Source organism: Falco peregrinus, chromosome 8 (assembly GCF_023634155.1).
Source record: "Falco peregrinus isolate bFalPer1 chromosome 8, bFalPer1.pri, whole genome shotgun sequence".
Lineage (NCBI taxonomy): Eukaryota > Metazoa > Chordata > Aves > Falconiformes > Falconidae > Falco > Falco peregrinus.
Window position 1 is genome coordinate 49535601 of NC_073728.1, and position 20785 is coordinate 49556385.

The following is a 20785-nucleotide window of genomic DNA, read 5'->3' on the forward strand; positions in this document are numbered from 1 at the left end:
GGCTCATGAAGTTGGGTTTATGGAGCCTGGGGGAGAAATAGCTGTGGGGGGCTTCAAAGCAGCCTACTCATACCTGCAGGTCATCAAGAAGATAAAGCCAGGCTCTTCACACCGGTACATGGCAAGAGGAGGACAGACAATATATATTGAAGCAAGGTTCAAGACATAACGAAGTACTTTTTCCCCATGAGGGCAATCAAGCAGTGGAACAGGTTGCCCAGGAAGGTGGTGCAATCTCTGTCCTTGGAGGTCTTCAAGACCACACTGGACTTCAGAGATGATTCAGGTTTGAGCAGAAGACAGAGATCTCCAGAAGTCCCTTCCAACCTGAATTATCCTATAAACCTGTAAACATAAATCTGGAATGCAAATTTGTCCCAGGGATCAGGCAGGCTGTCATGGAAGACACTGTTTTTCCTGATTTTAACTGCAAGGCTATCATGTAAGGCATTAATAGCAAGGCACAACACCCCATGAATATGGCGTGCTATTCAGATGCACTGACCTTGGCAAGGCAACAACTTTATTACTGGACATACAGAACACATAAGATAGCTGGATTTTTTTTTTATCCAACTAGTGACATGAGCAGGTGGCTTAAAGCATGGTGCTTCAAGACTACGTAGAATTAAAGCCTGAATAGGCAGAAGCTGAAATGAATCTGAAAACTGTTTCATAAACAGTTTTTTAAATTACTGAAAGAAGATAATCTCACCATGTTATATTATATGGTGAGCAAAGTTTTCTGTCATTTTGTAGTGATGTGTCATTTCTCTTCCTAGTGTTCAACTTCTTTTGCTCCATAATTTCTGTAGTCTGTTACCCTGTCTTATTATTTTCACAACTTGAATTTAATTCCCACTTTTATATTTTGTCTTCCTGCAAGTTCCTTGAATATTCTCTTCTTTCTTTAGTATGCTTAAGTTTTCTTTATTTGGGGTTTTTTCATGGCTTTCATAATAGTGTTGTCAGAGCTGCATTACCCACACTTAGAAAATCCATGTCACATCTTTCAGTCTGCTATTACCCCACTGAGCAACAGTTATATTCCTAAAGGCAAACATGTACTTCTACACTTAAATGAATAAAATCCAGAAGTGTGTTAAATGCAAAACAGCACAGTGAGTTAACAAAGAAGCACAGCAACAAATAATCAATATAAATGAATCCATAAACTATCAACTGGTGATCTCAATATAAATAGCTGCTAACAGAGCAATGTCTCCCTAGGCAGAAATGAGACATTTTACACTGATATTGAACATTGACTTTTCAGGGAGAATGACCACAGTTTTATTTGATAGGTATCTCTGACTTGGCATCATATTAGCAAAATTTAATCTTCAATATCCCTTATGCTCACCCTTCCCCTGAAAAATGGTCTCATCTCAGTATGTTGGGCTAGGTTATAAAGCATGTCTCACTAAAGTATCTCAAAGCTTTTTCTTCATTTTCTCCCCTGACTTCCTGCTAGACTTGTTTTGCATCTTCTTATCTCTGCTATCTCTTTGCCCCGACAAGACTTCATACCTGTGATTCTGGGATTAAAACCTAGACTAAAAAAAATAAAAATAAAAATCATAATATTCAGTATTTGCACTGATGAAAGTGAGAATAGGCGCCGTTGCACAGCCATTATGAAAGCCAGGGTATTTTCTAGTTTGTGCATGGTAGGACAATGACAATGCATGTGAAGCACAGCATGTACTTCACAACTGGAGCTGGGGGAGGAGGAGCAGAAGCACCTCCAAGGAAGCCATTCTTGCAGGTTTGAGTAGAAAAAGCCCAAACCTGTACTGTATAAATAATAATTGTACTAAACTACTAATTTTAAACACACTAAAATTTCCAGGTTAGCCATTGCTAACCTATTACATCACATTGCTCATTTTTGTGATGCTAACCTCTACCACACGACATGTTTTGAGCAGTGCATCATCAGATAATACAGCTAGCATCAGCCAGGCAGTGATGTTACTTGACTCAAGTTCACAGCAATATATTTTAACAGCTTCTGGGGAGCACTACCAGCATCTGTGAAAAGTGTTTTCTCAACCCATCCTAGATTGTGTTGTGCATTAATATGCGTTAAAGAACACATAAAAATGTGTCCCCCCAAACACAACACCAATAATACACCCCAAAAGAAAACATCCTCTTGTGCCTCCTGTTTCTTTCCAAGGTTTCAGAGTAAGTTTGTTCAGCGTTGTAGCTAAACAGAAATGGGTTTCCATTTCAAGTGCTAAGCACGTGATAGCACTTTGTGTGTTATGGAAACATTAGCCTCAGTCTAGTTTCAAGTGCTGAGGTTTACGGTATGAAAATCCTCAGCAAAGTCAAAGAGAATGGAACAGGCTGATCATGCTGCCCTTTCACACTGAAAGACGGCTTCTTCCATTAGCTCCGAGAGCTCTGCTAGGCAAAACGATAGGTACACTGGGCTTTCTGAGAACAAATCTGTAAATCAAGCATTTCTCTTTGACTCAGGAAAAGCACAGGCAAACTATACCTCAGTAACTTCACATAAAAGTCCTCCCGTTCTTTGTGGCATTATGCATATACAGCAGCTGGAGCACTTTGTCTTTAGGAAAATTATTTCCTTCGCTGAAGGAATCTCTCACAGCTTTGAACTGTGAAGCAGGACACTTGCTAGGCTGGAAAGCCACATCTAAAGTTCCTGGAGCCAGGCTCCACAATTCCCAGCACTAGTGCATAGTTTTCTTATGGAATGGGGACAGATGCTCTTCCCTGAAAGGCTCAAAGCCTCTCTTCTCAGCAGTAGCGTCAGACAAGCTTACTGAGTTACTTCTCCTCTTTTCTCTCTCAGATTGACTGATATAAGTCAATAAGAATCACTGAATGTGTGACATTTAGAATATGACAGGCACATTCTAAAATTTAATTATTGCCCCTTAACTGACACCTATTTTCAATGCAAATTTAAGAACAGAACCTTCTGTCATCAGCTAATCTTGCAAGACACAGAGCTCCCTCGGTTTACATTGATTTCGAGTGAATCTGATAGCAGTGACTGGCAGCCAGATGACCTCTACCTCTCAGAGGTTCCATCTTTGCATGGCTTTCCCTTTTTTCAGTCTTGGTTTTCAAAATATCTGGCATATTTTATTTCAGTGAAGTGTGGACAAGACAAAGTCGGTGGTTTCCTGACTCTACAAGCCAAAAACAACAAATGCGACACAGGAAATCAAATGAAACTTAGGTTGCCATTTGTCAAAAACAACTCAGAAAAAATCATTTGATACATAAGTTATATACTTGAGCGAACCGTTTTGAGAATGCTGCTCTGTGGAATTACGGTAAAAAAGACAACTGGACTTATGAATGGAAGAAACTGCAAATATGAATTAGCAAGAAACTTCATACAAGCACTTAAATTAGCCAATACCTCAGTCATATGTGGGAATAAAGTAATTCAAGTTGATATCAACACCTGAAGAATACAATTTTATGCAGATGTGGTACATACACATATTTGATGCAGAATAAAGATGAGACTTCCACTTCCAAGTCTTAATAGTTTTCACAAACTCCATACATTTTATCGTTTGACTGTCACAGAAACTAATACTTTTGTGGGTATAAGATGCATAACCAAATAAATTAACTGTTTATTTGCCTATCTGCCTTATGTTCTGTTCACAGCTATTTTTCAGGCTCTGATTTTAAATATATATAGGGAATAAAATAAATTTTTAAAAAAGACATTTTCATTTTCTTAATTAACTGCCAGACCCTTTGGCAATTCAGCCTTTTCTATAGCACAGAAATGAATGTATAATTTTAAGTTTAGGCAGAAAACCTTGTGCCTTTAAAGCCAAATAACACTGAAAAATAGATGTGTAATAACGTTTTCATGTGCAACATATGCACTAAAAACGTAGTGCAAGCATATTCTTTCTGTCATTTTCCTTTTATTTTTCCTTTATCTTCTTGCACATGATAGGAGTAGATAAAATAGTATCAAGTACTCGAATAGTTATCAGTATGAGTCTCAAGATACTATTTTTTTTCCAAGGGAAATTCTAAATACTTTAAATTACAACATTTTTAATATACTGACATGTTGATGGTCAGATGTTCTTTGATGCTCAGAGTTAGATTGGCAGAAATCAGAGCAGTGTAAAGGCTTACAAAAATGCGGTATTTAAGTTTGGCAGCAATTACTTTGTGAAAAACACAAGGTGACTTTTTTCTTTCCTTCTTTCTTATTTTCTGTTTTTTCCCCCTCTTCAAGTTTGGCGTGAATCTAAGAGCTAAAAACTCACTTAACATGACAAATGCTTTCATCACTCCCTTAACCCCTTAAGTGAATACTGACAAAGACAGTATGTGTGGTATATGCTTTCCTTTTGACACTTTATAAATTACTTTCTTGTAACTGTGTTTTGCCACCACTCCAATGTCTTCAGGATGTCCTAATTTGAATGGCTGGTTCTACATTCTTCATATGTCACCCCTGGATAATAGGAATAACTCCTGGGCTTTGTGAAATGACGTATGTCTCAGGATTGTCGACAATTTTATTTACGTACTGCATGCTGGAATTTACCAAAACATTGTGCAACACTAGCAACATATGCTCTGCATTGCATTTCCATGTGGCTACTGAAGAAACAGGGGAGAAGTGATAAACCTGGCATTAAATAAGCATTCTGTATACAATGTAAGAAAAAATTTAACTGAAGTGATTTTTTCCTGTTTTCTGCTGTCAAAAATAGTATAACACTCAGCCACAGAAACATCTTAAAAAGCTCTTTTTCATGAAAACAATCTGAGAATTTTTTTGCCTATGTCTATCCCTTTAACAAATAACCCCAAATTTACTTGACTTGTTTTCAGCCTGGTGACTGATGTGTGTCAAATTTTCTGCAGAAACTCCATCAGGGTAAAGGAATTCAGGTATAGAACAGTACATCTAAGATGGTAAACCGCACCCATACAAAACCAAGCATATTTTGCACATACACATGCCACAACACAGCAGACCAGTGCCACCCAGACCTGTAGGAATTTTTCCCGGACATCAGCCAGGGTAAGTTTCAGAGGAAGATTTTGGAAAATCCGATACAATGGTACTGTCTGCTCTATAAAGGAAAAGGCTACATAAACAGCCAAACTTTGATGACATTTTGCTGTTTAAACCATCAGTCTACACATATCTTAAAAAAGAAAAGAAACTCCAAGTTTTCCTTCTAACAAGGCATATTATAATTATTTTGACAAATGTTTTAACTTCTGAAAATCTCAGTAGTATCTTTATTTAACATTAACTATGTAGTGTGGCAAAGTTCCAAAGGTTATTATGCACTGTGAATTTATTTTTAAAGCTTTAAACATGCTGCCCTTTCATTTCATTCACTGTATTTTTATTTTTGTGTTATCAGAAAGGCAACAGCAACACCTAAATGATTTTTAAAATATTTATTATTTCCTATCTCTTATGATAATTTTCTTGCTTGTCTCTTTAAATGGCCCATTATTAGAATTTTTTTTCATGCCACCCCATAATCTTTGGCAGCCCTCTGAAAGTCCCATGTTTAAATGTGTAGACAGCAAGTTTTCAGTGATCTATCCCTATCAATTCCCCCATCTCTTTTATTATGGGACAATTCATTTAGAAATCCTGAAGACTATGAGAACTTCAGAGCATTCTTTCAATATAATTTACCTTATACTGGCAGGGATTGCCTTTTTCATTTAGTCCTGCAATAATCTTAATTAGCATTGATATGGTCATCTTCACACAGCCTAGATGTATTGACAAACCTAAGCAGCAGAATCATTTGCTGCAAATTTTGATGACTTTTTCTGTAACTATTACTTTTAACTAACGTATCCCCAGTGATAAAACCTCTGCTATGGTGGAGAGCAAGAAATACTCTCTGTGGATGGCAGAAAACCACCATCAGCACCTTTAAAGCCTCTCCTAAGCCTGAAGATCTGACAGCAAAATACGTCAGGAGGAGTTACTGCAATATGGGGTATTGCCCTTCCTCCTGCATGTCTTGGGGGAACTTAACATCTTTCTTCGTCCCAAGACTGCCAGCTCTCCTGGTAGATTAACAGCTCTCACTTTCCCACTGTCTCAATGATTAGGACAGAACTGGGATTTTGGTCTGATCTGAACATTATTCTGGTCACCTGTGTTGAAAACAGAAAAACATTTTTCCTCCTGACAGAGCAAGACAGTTACTTTGTCTTCACAGCAGTTCAGGGAGTAGTAGGTCAGGAGCTCCAAAAGAGCTGCAGAAGAGCGGGACAGCCGCTATTTTGCATTGCTGCTCCTTCCCCATGAGAAAGGATATTTAGTTTTCCCAGGACTCAAGTTCTGCACATACCCAGAAGTTAATCCTCCAGAGAACTGCAGAACAAGGAAAGGTGCTTCAGGTTGTAGTTGTTTTGGGGGGTTTTGGGTAGGTTTTTTTGTGTGTGTGTGTCTGTGGTTTTTTTTTTTGTTGTTGTTTTTGTTTTTGTTTTTGTTTTTTTTTTTAAATAAGGAGATGATTTAGCAGCTTAAGTACCAAGCACCTTAAGTTGTGCTTTTGGAAGACAGCAAGTCCCAGCACTTTGATGGGTGGATGAGCTTATAGCTGATGGCCTTATGCCTGCTCTTTGTCATGTGGAATGAATCATACGAGATTTCCTGAGAGTGAGGGAATTAAATTAACGAATGGCCTAACTAAAGCACATCCCTTTTATCTTTCTGTTGTTCTCATGCACCTAAGGCAATGCAACTACTTTTTAGTTTTCTTTTGTTTTCTCCTTTTTCCATTGCTTTAAATTATGATCACAGTGGATCCATCAAATTTATTCACAGGATTAATTGCACCTATTCTCTGGTTTTGACAGCTACTCTTCAATATACTTATTCTTTACTGTGTATGGCATGAAGCTTGTCAGGTAGCTTATTATTTAATCCTTGAAGCAACACTCTCTTCCTAAAACCTGCTTTCCTGTGTTCCTAGCCAACTCTATTGTGCTCATCATTCTTTAGTCAGGAAAGAAGACATCAAAAAACTTCTGTCAAAATGTATCACGTCATTACTTGAGATGATAGATCATTCATCAATTATTAAGGGTCGATGCATTGGCTGACATTCACTCTTGTCTTAGTGTATGAAAGTGTATAAAGAAATAACCATGTTGCAAAGCTTTGCTTTAGATTACAGTAACCTAAATACCAAGGAAAAATACATTTCATAATCCATCACTTCAAAGTTATGTGCATGATTAAAATATTCAACTTGCAGTATATCATTTCCCGTGTGCATAATCACTCAAACAGAAAGCTGTTGTATGATAACTGTCAAGTTCAATAAATCATGTGCTTTCCAATATTTTTATTTATATATCAAACTAAGCCTGTTATTCTTCTGAGGTCTCCTGCAGGAGAAATACTGAAGGATAGTTAGCTCTGAGCACTGAGTATGCTGGGATGTAGGCCTGGCCTAAAGAGACAGCAGCATTAAAGTAGCCAGTCAGCTCTCTCTTACTACTGTATACATTAATTACATATGAAAGCTCATTAGTATGAAAAATGGGGTTTCCTTAGAAAACACTGCCTATCCTGTTAAATCAGATTATATGGGACACCCCCCCCCCAAAAAAAAACCAAACAACCAAACAACCTAAAAAATTATTCTCTTCAGACGCAGAGAATAGGGAGAGAATTCAGTACATCATATATAGGTCTTTTGAGAACTATATATGAGAACAGTTTCAGAAACAAACTAAACACCACACAGAATAGGTCTGGAAAGTATTAACAGAAAATATCGACAAGCTACCATAATTTTGCCATTTACTCAGAGAAGACAGAGAGTTTGTGCAGCATGTCATTGCCACCAACTTATCGTTGAAGCCACTGTAAATGGTGCAAAATGCACAGCTAGCTGTGTAGGCACTTTGGAAAACCTCCAAAACAACAGACAAGGAGGGGGGAGGGGGGCATGTGGGAATCAGAAATTAACTAAAATTAAGAAAGACTAAATAACAGAAGCATGTTAAAAAATTATTGAAAAACCACAGAAAGAATTAGGACATGGTGTGGCCAGTACTAATATATTAATCACAGGAAATAAGTACAACATTTAGTTCCCATTCTAAATTTGTTCTTAGAAAATTCTGAGAACCTGTGGAATATGGAAAACAGCAGCCCACAAAATGGAATTACCTAACTATTTTGATCTAAAACCACCTGGAATTTAGGCAGACAGACAGATATAGACCGAGACTTATTAATCAAAATGCTTTTGTGGTTTTTATCCAAAGGCAGCATGTGATGGTAATATTTGAATTCAAATGTCAGTACCTTCTGTTACTTATATGGATGCACCACCTATCACAGGGTTTTTTCCAAATATTTTTTAAACATATGATAGTGCATCAAAAAATCATTATCACCTTCTGTTTGGACCATAAGAAATGCATATCTGACACCTAAAGTTAACAATGCACATTGAGAATCTTGAATTGATTTCTTGCTTCCACTGCTCTTATGACAGTGAACGGGACCTGAACATTTTATTTTTTCTCATTACTCAATACGAGGAATAATAATTTTCTTTGCTCATTAAGAGCATAAATCTGTGAAAGAGATTGACCATCCTTTTTTTTCTGCTGAATTTTTTTTTTGCTGACATAGCCATGTGATTTGACAGAGAAAACACAGCCTTACCTATGAAATATGCTAGCAGGATGGCAAGCAGGACTGCAGCGGCAATTGCGGATAAAGCAGCACATTTCCAGCTACAATACTTGGAGGGTTTTTTCAGCTTGAACGCATTCCTGGAGAATGTATTTCTAGGTAACAGTCTGGGAGGTGGAGTATAAACTGTTCCTGAGGTCAACGGGTAACCAGGGGAAGAACTACTGAACAGTGGAGTAGTTCCAGAAGACGTCTTAAACAAGAAATGCCTGAAAAACACAAAATGGAACATAGTTGAAAATGGCAAGAACTGTAGTTAAGGAAGAATATATACTATTCCTATTCCATTCCAGCTGCCATAGCGTGTTAAATTCAACCAAAAGGAAAAAGGATTTTTTTTTATGAAGAAACAGGGAGATGAAAATTCTCATAGTCTTTTTTCTACCAGAGCTTAACAACCATCACTAAAACACAGTGTCAGGACATCTGTTTCATCCTTTCTGTAATTAGATAGAACTTAACCAGATAGTAGCTAAAACACCAGTACAACTGATGGAGTGTCTTTGAGCACGTTGAGACTGCACCTGTGAGAAGTGCGAGCAGTGTAGTATCAGAGGTGACATTACTATCACTTCCTTTTGGCCTGTGTTTGATGAGGACAAAGCAACTAATGCCACTACAAAATACCTGTAACATTTTTTAGTATAACAAAACACTTAACTTTACAAGAAAATATCCTTTCTCAGTTCACAGGTTTACATGATTTCCCTGTGGGATTCACTACCCAACAAATATTCTAAGAAGAAAATAAAAATTATAAGTCTCATTATTGCTCTTGGAAAAAGCTGCAGCAAAAAGCATTGAGAACATATAGAACAAAACCCATAGTCCTGTAAGAAAAGATCTTGCCAGTATTATAATTAATCATTATTCTTTTGATGGTACACAGGTTTGGTTTGAACAACTAAGACAAATGCCAAAAGGATACGACTCAGCGGGGAAAAAAAAAAAAAAGGAAAAAAAAAATAATACTTCAACTGCCCAAACATTTGTTAAGAAGAAAATAAGGGACAAAGTATACACCTAACAAAATCTCACAAAATGCTGCCAACACTTTGCAGACAGAAGAACTGGAGAAAGCAAACGAGAACACCAGCTTCACTGGATTAACTCCTCACCGTCAGGAGGAACTGTCTACAAGCGTGTTCCCAGTAAATGATCCAAAGGGAAGCACAGCATAACAACCGTGGCCTTCAGGAAGGCCAATTTCGTTTTAGACAAACACGCTTTAGAGATCCGTTCCATATCCTGCCCCTTCACCATCTCTGAGAAACAGGTACTTCTCGAAATCAATGAGAATGAAAATACTCAGTGATCTCCAAACTCAAAGCAATATCCTAAAATAAGCCAAGTTGTACTTCAGATGTAAAAATGTTTTACATTTTGATTCAGATCAGAATCCTGTACGACACTCTAACCACCTGTTAGAACTTTAGAATCAATTTCAGTCACTGTTTATTACAACAATGATTTGGAAGTTTGAAACTGAAATGTGTTTCCTAAGTACATTTTCATCATGCATATGCATACTTCCAAGCACAGAGTTTACTGTATACTTATTATATGGCATAATTGAAGTGATTTTAAAGAGTATTAAAGCATTTGTTGTGGAGTAAAACCCAGAGCACAATAAATTGCTTACAATTTGCATAAAGGTAGAAGACAGCAAAAGGAAGGCTGGCTAGGTCCCCCAGTTCTATGATTAAACATTCACATTTGAATAGAGACTCTGAAATTATGTTTGTTTGGGTTTTTAATGCAGTCATTAATAAACTATGAATGAACATGAAAAAAAAGAATTTGTTTGACACTGCCTTTATTTTTCTTTTTTGGTTTTAAACCCCACATGACTTTGTACATCCCTTACAACAGGGATCAGGATGTAGTTTGTTTCAGAAAATATTTCAGTCTCCTAAGATAGTGGTAGTATTGCCTCTCACAACTTTTTCTTTGTGCTTTGGACACTGCAGAAAAAAACTTCAGACATACGTACACAGTCAGAAGAGACTTTCAAAGCCCAGCTATCTCATGCAGATTAATTATGTGGTTTTGTTTTGTTTTTATAATGCAGTATTTGTAAAGCAAAGAAAGAAGTAGAATAAAAAGGTAATATTTCAACCAGTGACTGAACAGAAACATTCTGCCCTTCTTTTTTCCTTATGAGTGAGGCTCGTTAAGACATTAGAATTGCTTGTTTTCTGCATGTTGTACATGATCTATGAGAAAACACAGCAAAGGCAAATGCGGAAAGGGTTTCCCCCTCCAAACTGCCCAGCCTTTTAAACTAAAAAACACACCTTCCAGTTACAAGAAAGCAAGAAATAATGAAAGTCTGATTTCACCAACACTTTACTTTAAATGTTTGTTTACTTTACAACAGTTTAGTTAAAGTAACTGTTGGGAAAATGATGTTACCAGGCTGGTTGTGTTAGGCTAGGTCTACTGGCACGTCTATTCCTTTTGACTGGGTAAAGCTTGATTAACACTCATTAGCAGAAGCAGAAACTTTCTGCTTGCTCTCTGGTGTTGGGAACGCAATACCACTTCCATGAGAGGAACTAGGGACTGAAGCGACACGGAGCATGTGGGAGGGAGGGAGATCTGGGGAGACCAAGGCTGTTGGAAGGCTCGGCTCTCCTGTTCAGGCTAACTCTGCGTCTGCCTCAGCCCAGCAGCCCCTTCTCCCAAATCCCTGTGGCGTGAGGAGCCCTTGCAGGTTCGGACCTAAGTCCACAACAAACAGTTCTTACAGTTCTTTCCTTTTTCCTGCTCAAAAGCAGATCTTACAGAATCAAACTGGAAATTGCGGTCCTTGGCACCATCTTTATCTGAAATGTCAAGGTTTTTAAACCCAGGAATTTGATGTCCTCTTTAGCTGAGAAGGCAGCTACAGTACCAACAGAAATTTTAATATAAAGCATTGTTAAAGTAAACTCCAATATATACTGAAACTCTGCTCCTGTTAAAATTGAATTAATGAATATCTAGATACGTTTTAATAGAACATGTCAATCATATGCTGCTTCATGTGAGAAGAAAAAAAAAGTAGGAGAAAAGAAGTTTCACTGTGATCCACTTTGAGGTCCATACAGTATAGAAAGAAAACAAGATACTTATCCATGCAAACATCACCTCTGTTGCATTATTAAAACTGATCAGAACTTGATAGAACACAAAAAGGCTGATTGAAATGGATACATGGAATGGTGTCATTCCCAAAGCAAAAAAGAAGAAAATAACATATAAATAAACTGAATTTTGTCACACCTGCGAGTCCTGCCCATGTATTTTGAAAGCTGAAAATTTATTGTCTCCATATGAGCGTTTCTGACAAATTGCAACTATTGGAAGATAGCACAGTATCTTAAAGTACAGAAATCCTGCCTGCAAAAGTTTTAAAAATATATTTAACTAAAGATATGTTAAATATCCACCAAGCCATTTTGGAAAATTGCATTTGAAAGTTGGAGACTGGATTAGCAGAAATACCTTAAGTTATAGTAAAGCGCACCAGGAAGACTGAGGATGTAACAAAATACTTGGACCCCCAGAAATTTAAGTCTAGATTCAGCTCTAATGGAAATAAATTGACTTGTCTCAACTCTATTCCTAAACCCAATGATCTATAGCTATATTTTTACGTGGGATTTGACATGCTCTGTTACAACCAATTGTCTGTGGGCCCAACCTGCACAAAGAGAACATGATCATTTATCAACATTAATTACAGTCTCGCAGCAGTAAGACTGGGAGGTATTGTACAATGACTTCTTATGAAAAGAAATTATCTTATTTGTACCCATTCACTTAATTTCAAATGCATTCCATATTAGAATTAAAAACACCTGTATATTCTCGTGTCTTACCTGTTCACCTATAAAACACTATTAAGAAAAACATATTTTCTACCTCACAATTAGCATAATTTGACTTAGATCGGAACCCAATTTATATTTTGAAAACATGGGAGTAAATTTGCCAAGTCTCAGCCCAGTCTCCCTAATTTCTGTGCCTTATGAAGACATCTGTACGCTGGAAAATTACAAAAAATGATTGTCAGTATATGACGACTCAGTAATTTAAGTGTCCATGAAAGCTATGGAAGGAGCTTGCAAGCTGCTCACAGCAAATGAGTTAACCCTGTAGCTCGCTCAGTGCTCTCCTCCAGCACTCCGCAGCTTTCTGCAACGGGCTGTCAGACGTGTCCCCCTTTGTTTTAAGCAGCGTGTGCTGCTGATGTGCTGGGTCACAGACGGGGACCTCATCACTGATGCCAGAAGAAAGGTGACATCTGCGAAAGTTGAGCTTGTGAGAGGACATTTGTACACAGGTCTGTGGGCTAATGGTAAATGGAAAAAGCTGTATTTTGCTTTCCTCATTAATTCAGGGCTCTCTCTATAGCATTTATTTCCCCCCAGGTCAAAAGGACCTCTTGTGTTCAGGGAATAGTGGTCTGACAGAGACTGTATTAACTTCCATATTCTTTGAGAGAACAATCTTTTTTTCTGCTCCTCCTTTCTAGCCTGATTGTCATGGCAGCACACTGCAAGAATCGGTTGAGAAAAAATAATAATAACTGAGTTTTGCAATGAAAACCTGTAATAGAAAGGAAGAATGAGATGCTTTCTAACATGAATTTCTTCTTTCTCTCATATTATCTTGTTCATTCTGTATGAAGAAAAGAAATACAGAGAGCTGTAATGCTTAAATTGTCTTTCCTCAGTTTTTTTCATAGGTTTTTATTAGTAATTATTAAATAGAAAAGATACATACTAAAAGACTAGTAACAGCTCAGTGTAGTGGTTCTAGGACATAAAAAAATACCTTCAAGTTGTGGTAAAATCACATCAGTGTATAATTTCATTGGATACTTATTCTTATCAGAAAAACCCCAATAAAATAAGAATGTAACATGCTGGCTTGCACTGGGCAAAGAAAAATAATCTGTAGTCTTTTAAGTCCTCCAAAAAAATAGGCATGAGTCATTTTATGACAGCAGAAGCCTCGAAGTGGCTTCTAAATTCAGAGAGTGAAGTTTTATGGCAGTTTTTCAACTTTTACACACCACCCCACCTGCCCCCCTCCAAGAATGAAGAAAACTTCACGCTGTTCTCATGCCTTTTATGCTAAATTGAGTGTTAGACTGGTGCAAGCTTTGGTTACCTGTCTAAGGGCGCCTCAGCCTTTTCCCTAAATTAGATTTAATTGCATGCCCTTGCTCTCAGGTTCTTGCAGAGAAACACAGGATTTCAGCCAGGTTTACACAGCTGAAAGCTCTCTGAGCTGGTAAAACTGCACAAAAGTTTCTACCCTTTTTAGTGTCTAGAACAAAGGGACTTTCCCAAATGTACTAAAGTCAGCGACAAAGGTTTGAAATATTATCTGTATGTGTTTAAATTTTATAGTTACAAGAAATGGTCTCGATCATGTCAAGTCTACAGACTAAACTCAGTAAGATAGATTTTTCAGTGGAAGGCTATTTAAAAGCACACTTCCATAACTGAACTGGCCATTCCACACAAGTGTGCCCATGCGCACCCTGCCACCCAAATGCCCATGGCAAGCAGAGGACAGCTGTCACGACAGCACACTATCGCAGTGGATTTCAGCCTGCTGCAGATAATCCATTTGTGCATATCACCATGCATGGGGCAGGAACCCAGGACACTATTAGGCATGGAAACAATAATTCAGAATAAACACATCAATAGCAGTGGGACACTTCTATCCACTGTGCTGTGACTTCGAACCTTGTGGCAGTCACCAGTTTCCAGCGCACTAATACCAGCTGCCCAGCTCTTGAAAGGGTCACTGTTCCTTAAAAGCTGCATTCTTCACCTACCCAGGCAAAGTCTTCTAAAAAATGCAGAGTGTAAAGCACAGTGTCACGGATGTTGCCTTAAATACCAGACTAGCTTGTCACTGCCATCGCCACACTCTCCACAAAGACACGGTCGAATGCACAAAAGCACGGTAATTGAAAGCTGCCTGACAGGAAGGTAGGATGTTGTACAAAAAGGCAGGTGCCAGCCTTTGGGCACCCTGATCTGTCATATTATTAAACAAAACCAAATAGGCAATGTTCACAAAGCTGCAATTGAAAATAGAGTGGGTGAAAAAAGGCAAACCAGCCGTATTGTACCACACCAACGTTGTAGAAAGGTACTGGATACCTTTATGCAGGCCAACCCGCTTTTCACCTGGAAGATGTTGATAGAGATATTATTGGATAAACTTTTATAACCTTCTCTGTTCTCCATCCCCATGGTGAGCCCAGTCGCACGCTCCCCCGGGGTCTTGCTGCTGCACTCCTGGCTGGGCTCTGGCACGTCCCAGCCATGCAGCCCAGGCTCAGGCTGCTCAGAAAGCTCAGAGTCCCGACAGCTGTCAGACAGTCTGTGGGAAGCTGAGGTGTAAAACAGGGAGAGCGAAAGGATTGCTGCGGTGGGGATTGGATTTGAGAGGGAAACACAACACGGAAAGGCATAGAATCTGAGCGGGGAAAACCTGGGAGGACCAGCAAGGATGTAGTGGGTCAGATGGCTGGTGCTGATGGAGCTGGTGAGACACGGCAGCTCAGTGACCCCAGGGAGCTCCAGGGGCCACCCCTTACCTTCCTGACAGGGAAAAAGATTCTGAGTGCCCTGGAGCAGGTGGTGAGCACACTCACTCAGCCTGACAGCTTAAATCCTAGCTAGTTTTTGAGCGAGTTACCTGGCAAATAATCACTTTGCCCTTTAAATTCATGCATTTCTTTCCTGCACTACTGTATATGCTCCAGGAATGCAGCAATGAAAATGCTAGTTAATGCCTGGTGAAGAGTAACAGGAATAGGTACAGACACAAACACAAAAAATCCGTTACTTAGCGTATGTATGTACATTAAATAGGAGCAGGATCAATAATGCAGCTATAGGAATATTTAGACAGCTCTGAATCAGCTCAAACTCTAGATTTCCCTTCTTAGGTGGGAAAACTTGTGTCTTTTTTTCTGTAAAGTTTTGAGTAGTACGTTGCATAACGTAGTCGAAGTAATGAAATCCAATAATGACTACATTTGTTATTCCGGTAGTGGTGATGATGACAACAGTATTTTGCATTTCAATAGGTTTGTTCATTTTTAGCTTTCTACATCAACTAATGACCATAATTTCAAAACACTTCTATTTTAAAGGGCATACATGTAAGCTCTTCACTATCTCTTGATTCAACTACTCACTGAACAACCAAAAAAGAAGTACTAACAACAGTGCTATTGCAAGTCTATAGATAATAGACAATGAATAATTGAATAGAATAATAGAATACTGAACTCAAATCTCTAAATTACTTTTGTTATCAGTCTACCTGTAAATTTAAAACATTGAAAACTAAATCACATCATTTGAGATTAATTTTTTAAAAAACCTAAAAAGTAATGCCCTAAACATACCTGCCTCTTCCTGTACAGTCACTGACGCTGCCTGTTCACTCTGCAGAACCCAAAACTTAAAAATGCAAACCAACAAGATCATGAAAACACAGTTATCTGCAATCTGTGAAAACTTGCTTATGTGTATGTGAGTGGGAGTATATCTAGACTGATTTTCTGAACCATCATTATCTATCCTGCTTTTATAGTGTTTTCCTTCACCCTTTTTTTTCTGCTATCAAGAGTCTACATTTGTTATGAAAACAATACCATAGAAGCCTGCTAAAAATGACCTTTCTATGTTTTTGGAATTCCTCCAAGCACACAGTCCTTGGGGATGCTTTTGACTGTGCTCTACTTGACTCTTTAAAATGGTTTTGATTTTCAGATAGCTCCAGAATCTATCTATGCAGATGCCATTTTTTTTGAAAGTCCACACAACCTTCCTGCAACCTTCACATGCACGAACAAGAGAAAGGAGGGGTAGGTTCTTGCTCCAGCCCTCAAACTCAGATGGCTAAACTGCTGTAGCACATGTGACTGTGGCCATATAGTTTAAGCGGTAAGACAAAACAAAATTAGAGTAAGGAGTTATTTCATTATTGCAATTAGTTGGTTGTTATATGCCAAATTCATCCTAGAAATTTGCATTAACAATAAATAAATAAATTTCGTTTCACTCCTCTGTTCCAGAACATTTTGCATCGTGTATCAAGATACCAAAGTATTGAGATATCATTGAAAACAGACAGACAATTGTGGCTGTAACTTGGAACTTCTACACATTCAGAAACTTCAAGTTTACATATTCAGTTCAGAAGTTCTGCAGCTAAGCTTGACACCCTAACACGGCACACCAGCTGAATGCAGTATTAACAGAATTTCAGATATCGAATTTCTTTCTAAAAAAACCCCAAACAAACCAACCCACAAAACCCCTCAGCACTAAATCCCGCTCTTCATGTACGCTATTCTTGGCTTTTTTGCCACAAGGCCGTAGCTGTGCATAGTGGCTGTGTACTGCATTCATTCCTTCACTGCCTGAAAGGCTGCAGCTACAAAAATGCTGAGCACAGATGTTTCCCTGCTATGATGCCCCATGACTTTGAGTTTATGCACTGCTGGAATTGGACTGGGAAGTAAGAAATATAGCTGGAACCCCAGGAGCAGGCAAATATGTTGAAGAGCATCCTGGGGGTTCCTATAAGGCTAATTTTCTGACTGCTCAATCATTAAACTGAACTTTGCTTAAATGACCCCAGACTTGGACCACTGCTCTTCTAATACAGTCCACAAAATCTGAAGAAACCCATCCTGTAATCCCCAGAAGAACAGGAGAAGCATTAGTATGTCACAGTCTTCCTTGAAGCCTTGCAATGGATCTTTGTGAGCAAGCTCAAAGTAAGTATAGACAAACATACAAATTACCTTTGCAACTAAAAGATTTGGACTGAAAATATTTCAAAGTATGAGATTAATTATGAGACTAAAGAATAAGACTCATTTCTATTTAATTTTGTCTTTTTTTTTCCTCCTGGATTAAGTATTATTCATTAGAATGGTACCAACTAAATTACTATCAATATGAAGTACCAGAACAGGTGTTGGTGCATTAGGCAACCTCAGTCTAACATCCATCCATGAAAGCTCTTCTGTTATCCTCACTTAGGAGTCATTCCGTCTCTGATGGGCGCCTGCAGATGGCCCCATGTGAGGTTCCCCTACCAGAGAGGACTCTTTCTTGCAGCGCAGAGCGATGCAAACCTTCTTGGCACAGCCATACTTTTCTCCCTGTGCCCTCAAAGCATTTCAAGCTTTAAAGCAGAGCGCTGCCTCTCTAGCTGTCTGGAAGTAATGAGACCCACACTGGGATGTTCAAAGGTAGTATTTTCATCGTTCATCTTCTTCGAAAGCAATGATTAAAGAAGCAATAAAGGAACACCTCTTAACTGGGAAACACCAGTGCTTTGGAAAGGAGGAGGAGGAGATGGTTTGAAACAGACTGCAAGAGGACAATAAAAGTTAAAGAGCATTAAACAGCAGCTCCGAGCCTAAAGGTAAAGCAGCTAAGTACAGCAGAAATGAACCATAAAAATAGCACCATAAAAATGCTACAGCAATGTGTTACTGCATCCTTAGTTAAAGATATTTCAACCCTTCCATTATGGACCCTTATTTCATAGAAAACAGAACAATTACGTACCCAGCCTGGAGGCCTGTTGCAGCCATAAAGAAGCAGCAGACTAGGGCAGATAAAGTCCATATTTGTTTGCCTTGAGCCAGAAACAAGCACGCTAAAATCAAGCACACAGGATTGGAAACGTTCATGGCCAGGTTGGATGGGGCTTGGAACAATCTGGTCTAGCGAAAGGTGTCCCTGCCCATGGCAGGGGTTTGGAACTAGATGATGATCTTTAAAGTTCCCTTCCAATCCAAACCATTCTATGCTTCTAGGTTTCTAAAGAAGCATAATTAACAACTCTGTATAAGCATTTTGCAATCTTGTAACTCCGCTAAAAGCAACAAGCTACTGCAATAGAGCTAAGCACAACTATGTTAAAAGCACAGAACCACAAAGGGTACATGGAGGCTTGGGGTACAGTTGCCTGAAGAGGGTACATAAAAAACATGTGTAAGAAGTAAAAGCTTACTTCATATCAGAAAGAACATAAAACACATGTGAATCATCCTCCTCATCAAAGTTGAAAGAAGAGGTGGAGAAAGAATGTATGTGGAAAACAGGCTGTCTCTGAACAGTCTGAATTTAACCCAAACTGCCTGAGACAGCAAAAGAAAGAAGGGATGGGAATAACATTCCCACCAGATAAAACATAACAACACGCAGACACACGTTGTGTTATTCAATGATTTCAGTGCTCGGTACTGTTAGACAAAGAGGCACCTGGAATCTAAATTGTGATCTGCGTTCCATAGTGCTGACAGAACGCATTCCCTTCAGAAAGCTCAGGTACCCTTTTTTGTTTCATAATCAGTAATGTGACCACTTGCACATTATTTCCACTTGAGAGCAGAATCTACTGAAGGCAACTGAAAAGGGAAAAGTTGTGATACTTTCCTGATAAAGCAGGTGCTGTTATTGTCTCCTGAGCACTCTGCTTCCGAGATTAATATACTGACAAGAAAAAACATTAGAGTGTGAAAGAGGCACTGTGAATAGGCAGTATAAGAGGGAACAGTGTTTTACAACAAGCTAAAGCTATGAGGTAAAGGCCGAACCAGAGAGTTACCAAAAACTTGTTGTGGTTTTGGGGGGTTTTTAGTTGTGGGTTTGGTTTGGTTTGGGTTGGTTGTTTTTTTTTTTTGGTTGGGTTTGTTTTTTTCCTACCGGTATCCACGTAGATGAAATACCATTTTAAAAGTGAAAGAATTACAGACTAATTCTGAAAGTCTCTAATGATTCTGCAGGCATCAATCTCAGCAAAACTCACTGCAAACCAGAAAGAAAAAATCATCTTCTCAGTTAATATTCTTGTGATGAAACCTGTCATCAAGTCCTGTCAGGTGTGTAATTTCAGAAAAGAAGAAAAATCGATCCTGAAGCAACTCTGGAATAGTCTCAGAACACAGCAATCCTGTCAGGATGTTTTCTAATATCTTAATGCTTGCCTATGACAAACCTATTTATGGAAAAGCTCCAATTAACTGCCAGGTGCCTCGCAACCCCCAAGAATAACAGTATTCATAAAGTAACCTTTTGCCATCAACACGAATACATATATATCTTCCCAGAGGTTTTATGATAAAAAAATAAAAGAACCAAAGCTAGTAATGGTATGGATCATCTCCACTGACAGGGAATAGGCACAAAAATCAGACAGTAAAAGAAAAACAGGCAGGCAAATGCCCATGTCTGGTTTTCAGGGATGCTAGTATTACAATTCTTCTGTGAATATCCCAGGGAATTCCCTCCATATAAAGTGTTTAGTAGATTGGGACGATCTTAACCCATCCGAAATAACACATTTCAGGTACTGCTGTACCCAAGAACAAACTGATATGAAACCAGACAGACAAGGAACAGTAGGAGGTCACTCTACACTAGAATGAAAACTATGTTATAATCCTGGGCAGTAAATCACACAGCAACGACTGGCCCAGGCTGAATAAGGCCAACATTTTTTATCTTGCAGTTCTTAGCAATAAATACCAAATTCAGAATACCAAAATGGAGGTAAAATAGTAGCACATGCTCTCACATAAGCAGCAGTTAAAGAGCTGAGCTTCACTCTTGGATATTTTGTTTTGGCCAAAGTTAGCTCCAAACCTTCACTAAGCGAGAATCCCTTTCCTTTTTTTTTTTTTTTTTTTTTTTTGACATCTCAGGTTTTGGACAACTTGCATTTGTTTTTCAGCCCCACCCCCCTTCTTCACAGCACCCATGTCACCCACCATTTCAGCAAAGCAGGGCAGTGCAGCTGAGGTCCCTCGTGAGCGCTGCCGGATGGCACAGCAGCACACACGGCACACACACAGAGCTCCCTGCTCTGTCTGGTCTCCTTTGCTCTCCATAGTGCTACAGCCAGCGAGTACCCACTGAGTAACAGTCCCCCTAGCTGTTGTAAACTCCAGTCCAGCCATGCCAACTCCTTGCAGAGCTCCAAACCAGAAGGCAATCTTTAACCAGA

The 20785-nt window shown here is 38.7% G+C and overlaps 1 protein-coding gene across 5 annotated transcripts in view; it reads right to left on the bottom strand.

Moving 5' to 3' along the window:
• TENM2 (teneurin transmembrane protein 2) overlaps window positions 1-20785 on the bottom strand; it is a 698308-nt gene that overhangs the window by 164365 nt on the left and 513158 nt on the right. For all 5 annotated transcript variants that reach the window (XM_055812702.1, XM_055812701.1, XM_055812700.1 and 2 more), the window contains exon 8: window positions 8699-8937. In XM_055812702.1, coding sequence (XP_055668677.1) covers window positions 8699-8937 — 239 coding nt within the window. The remainder of the gene's footprint in view (window positions 1-8698; window positions 8938-20785) is intronic.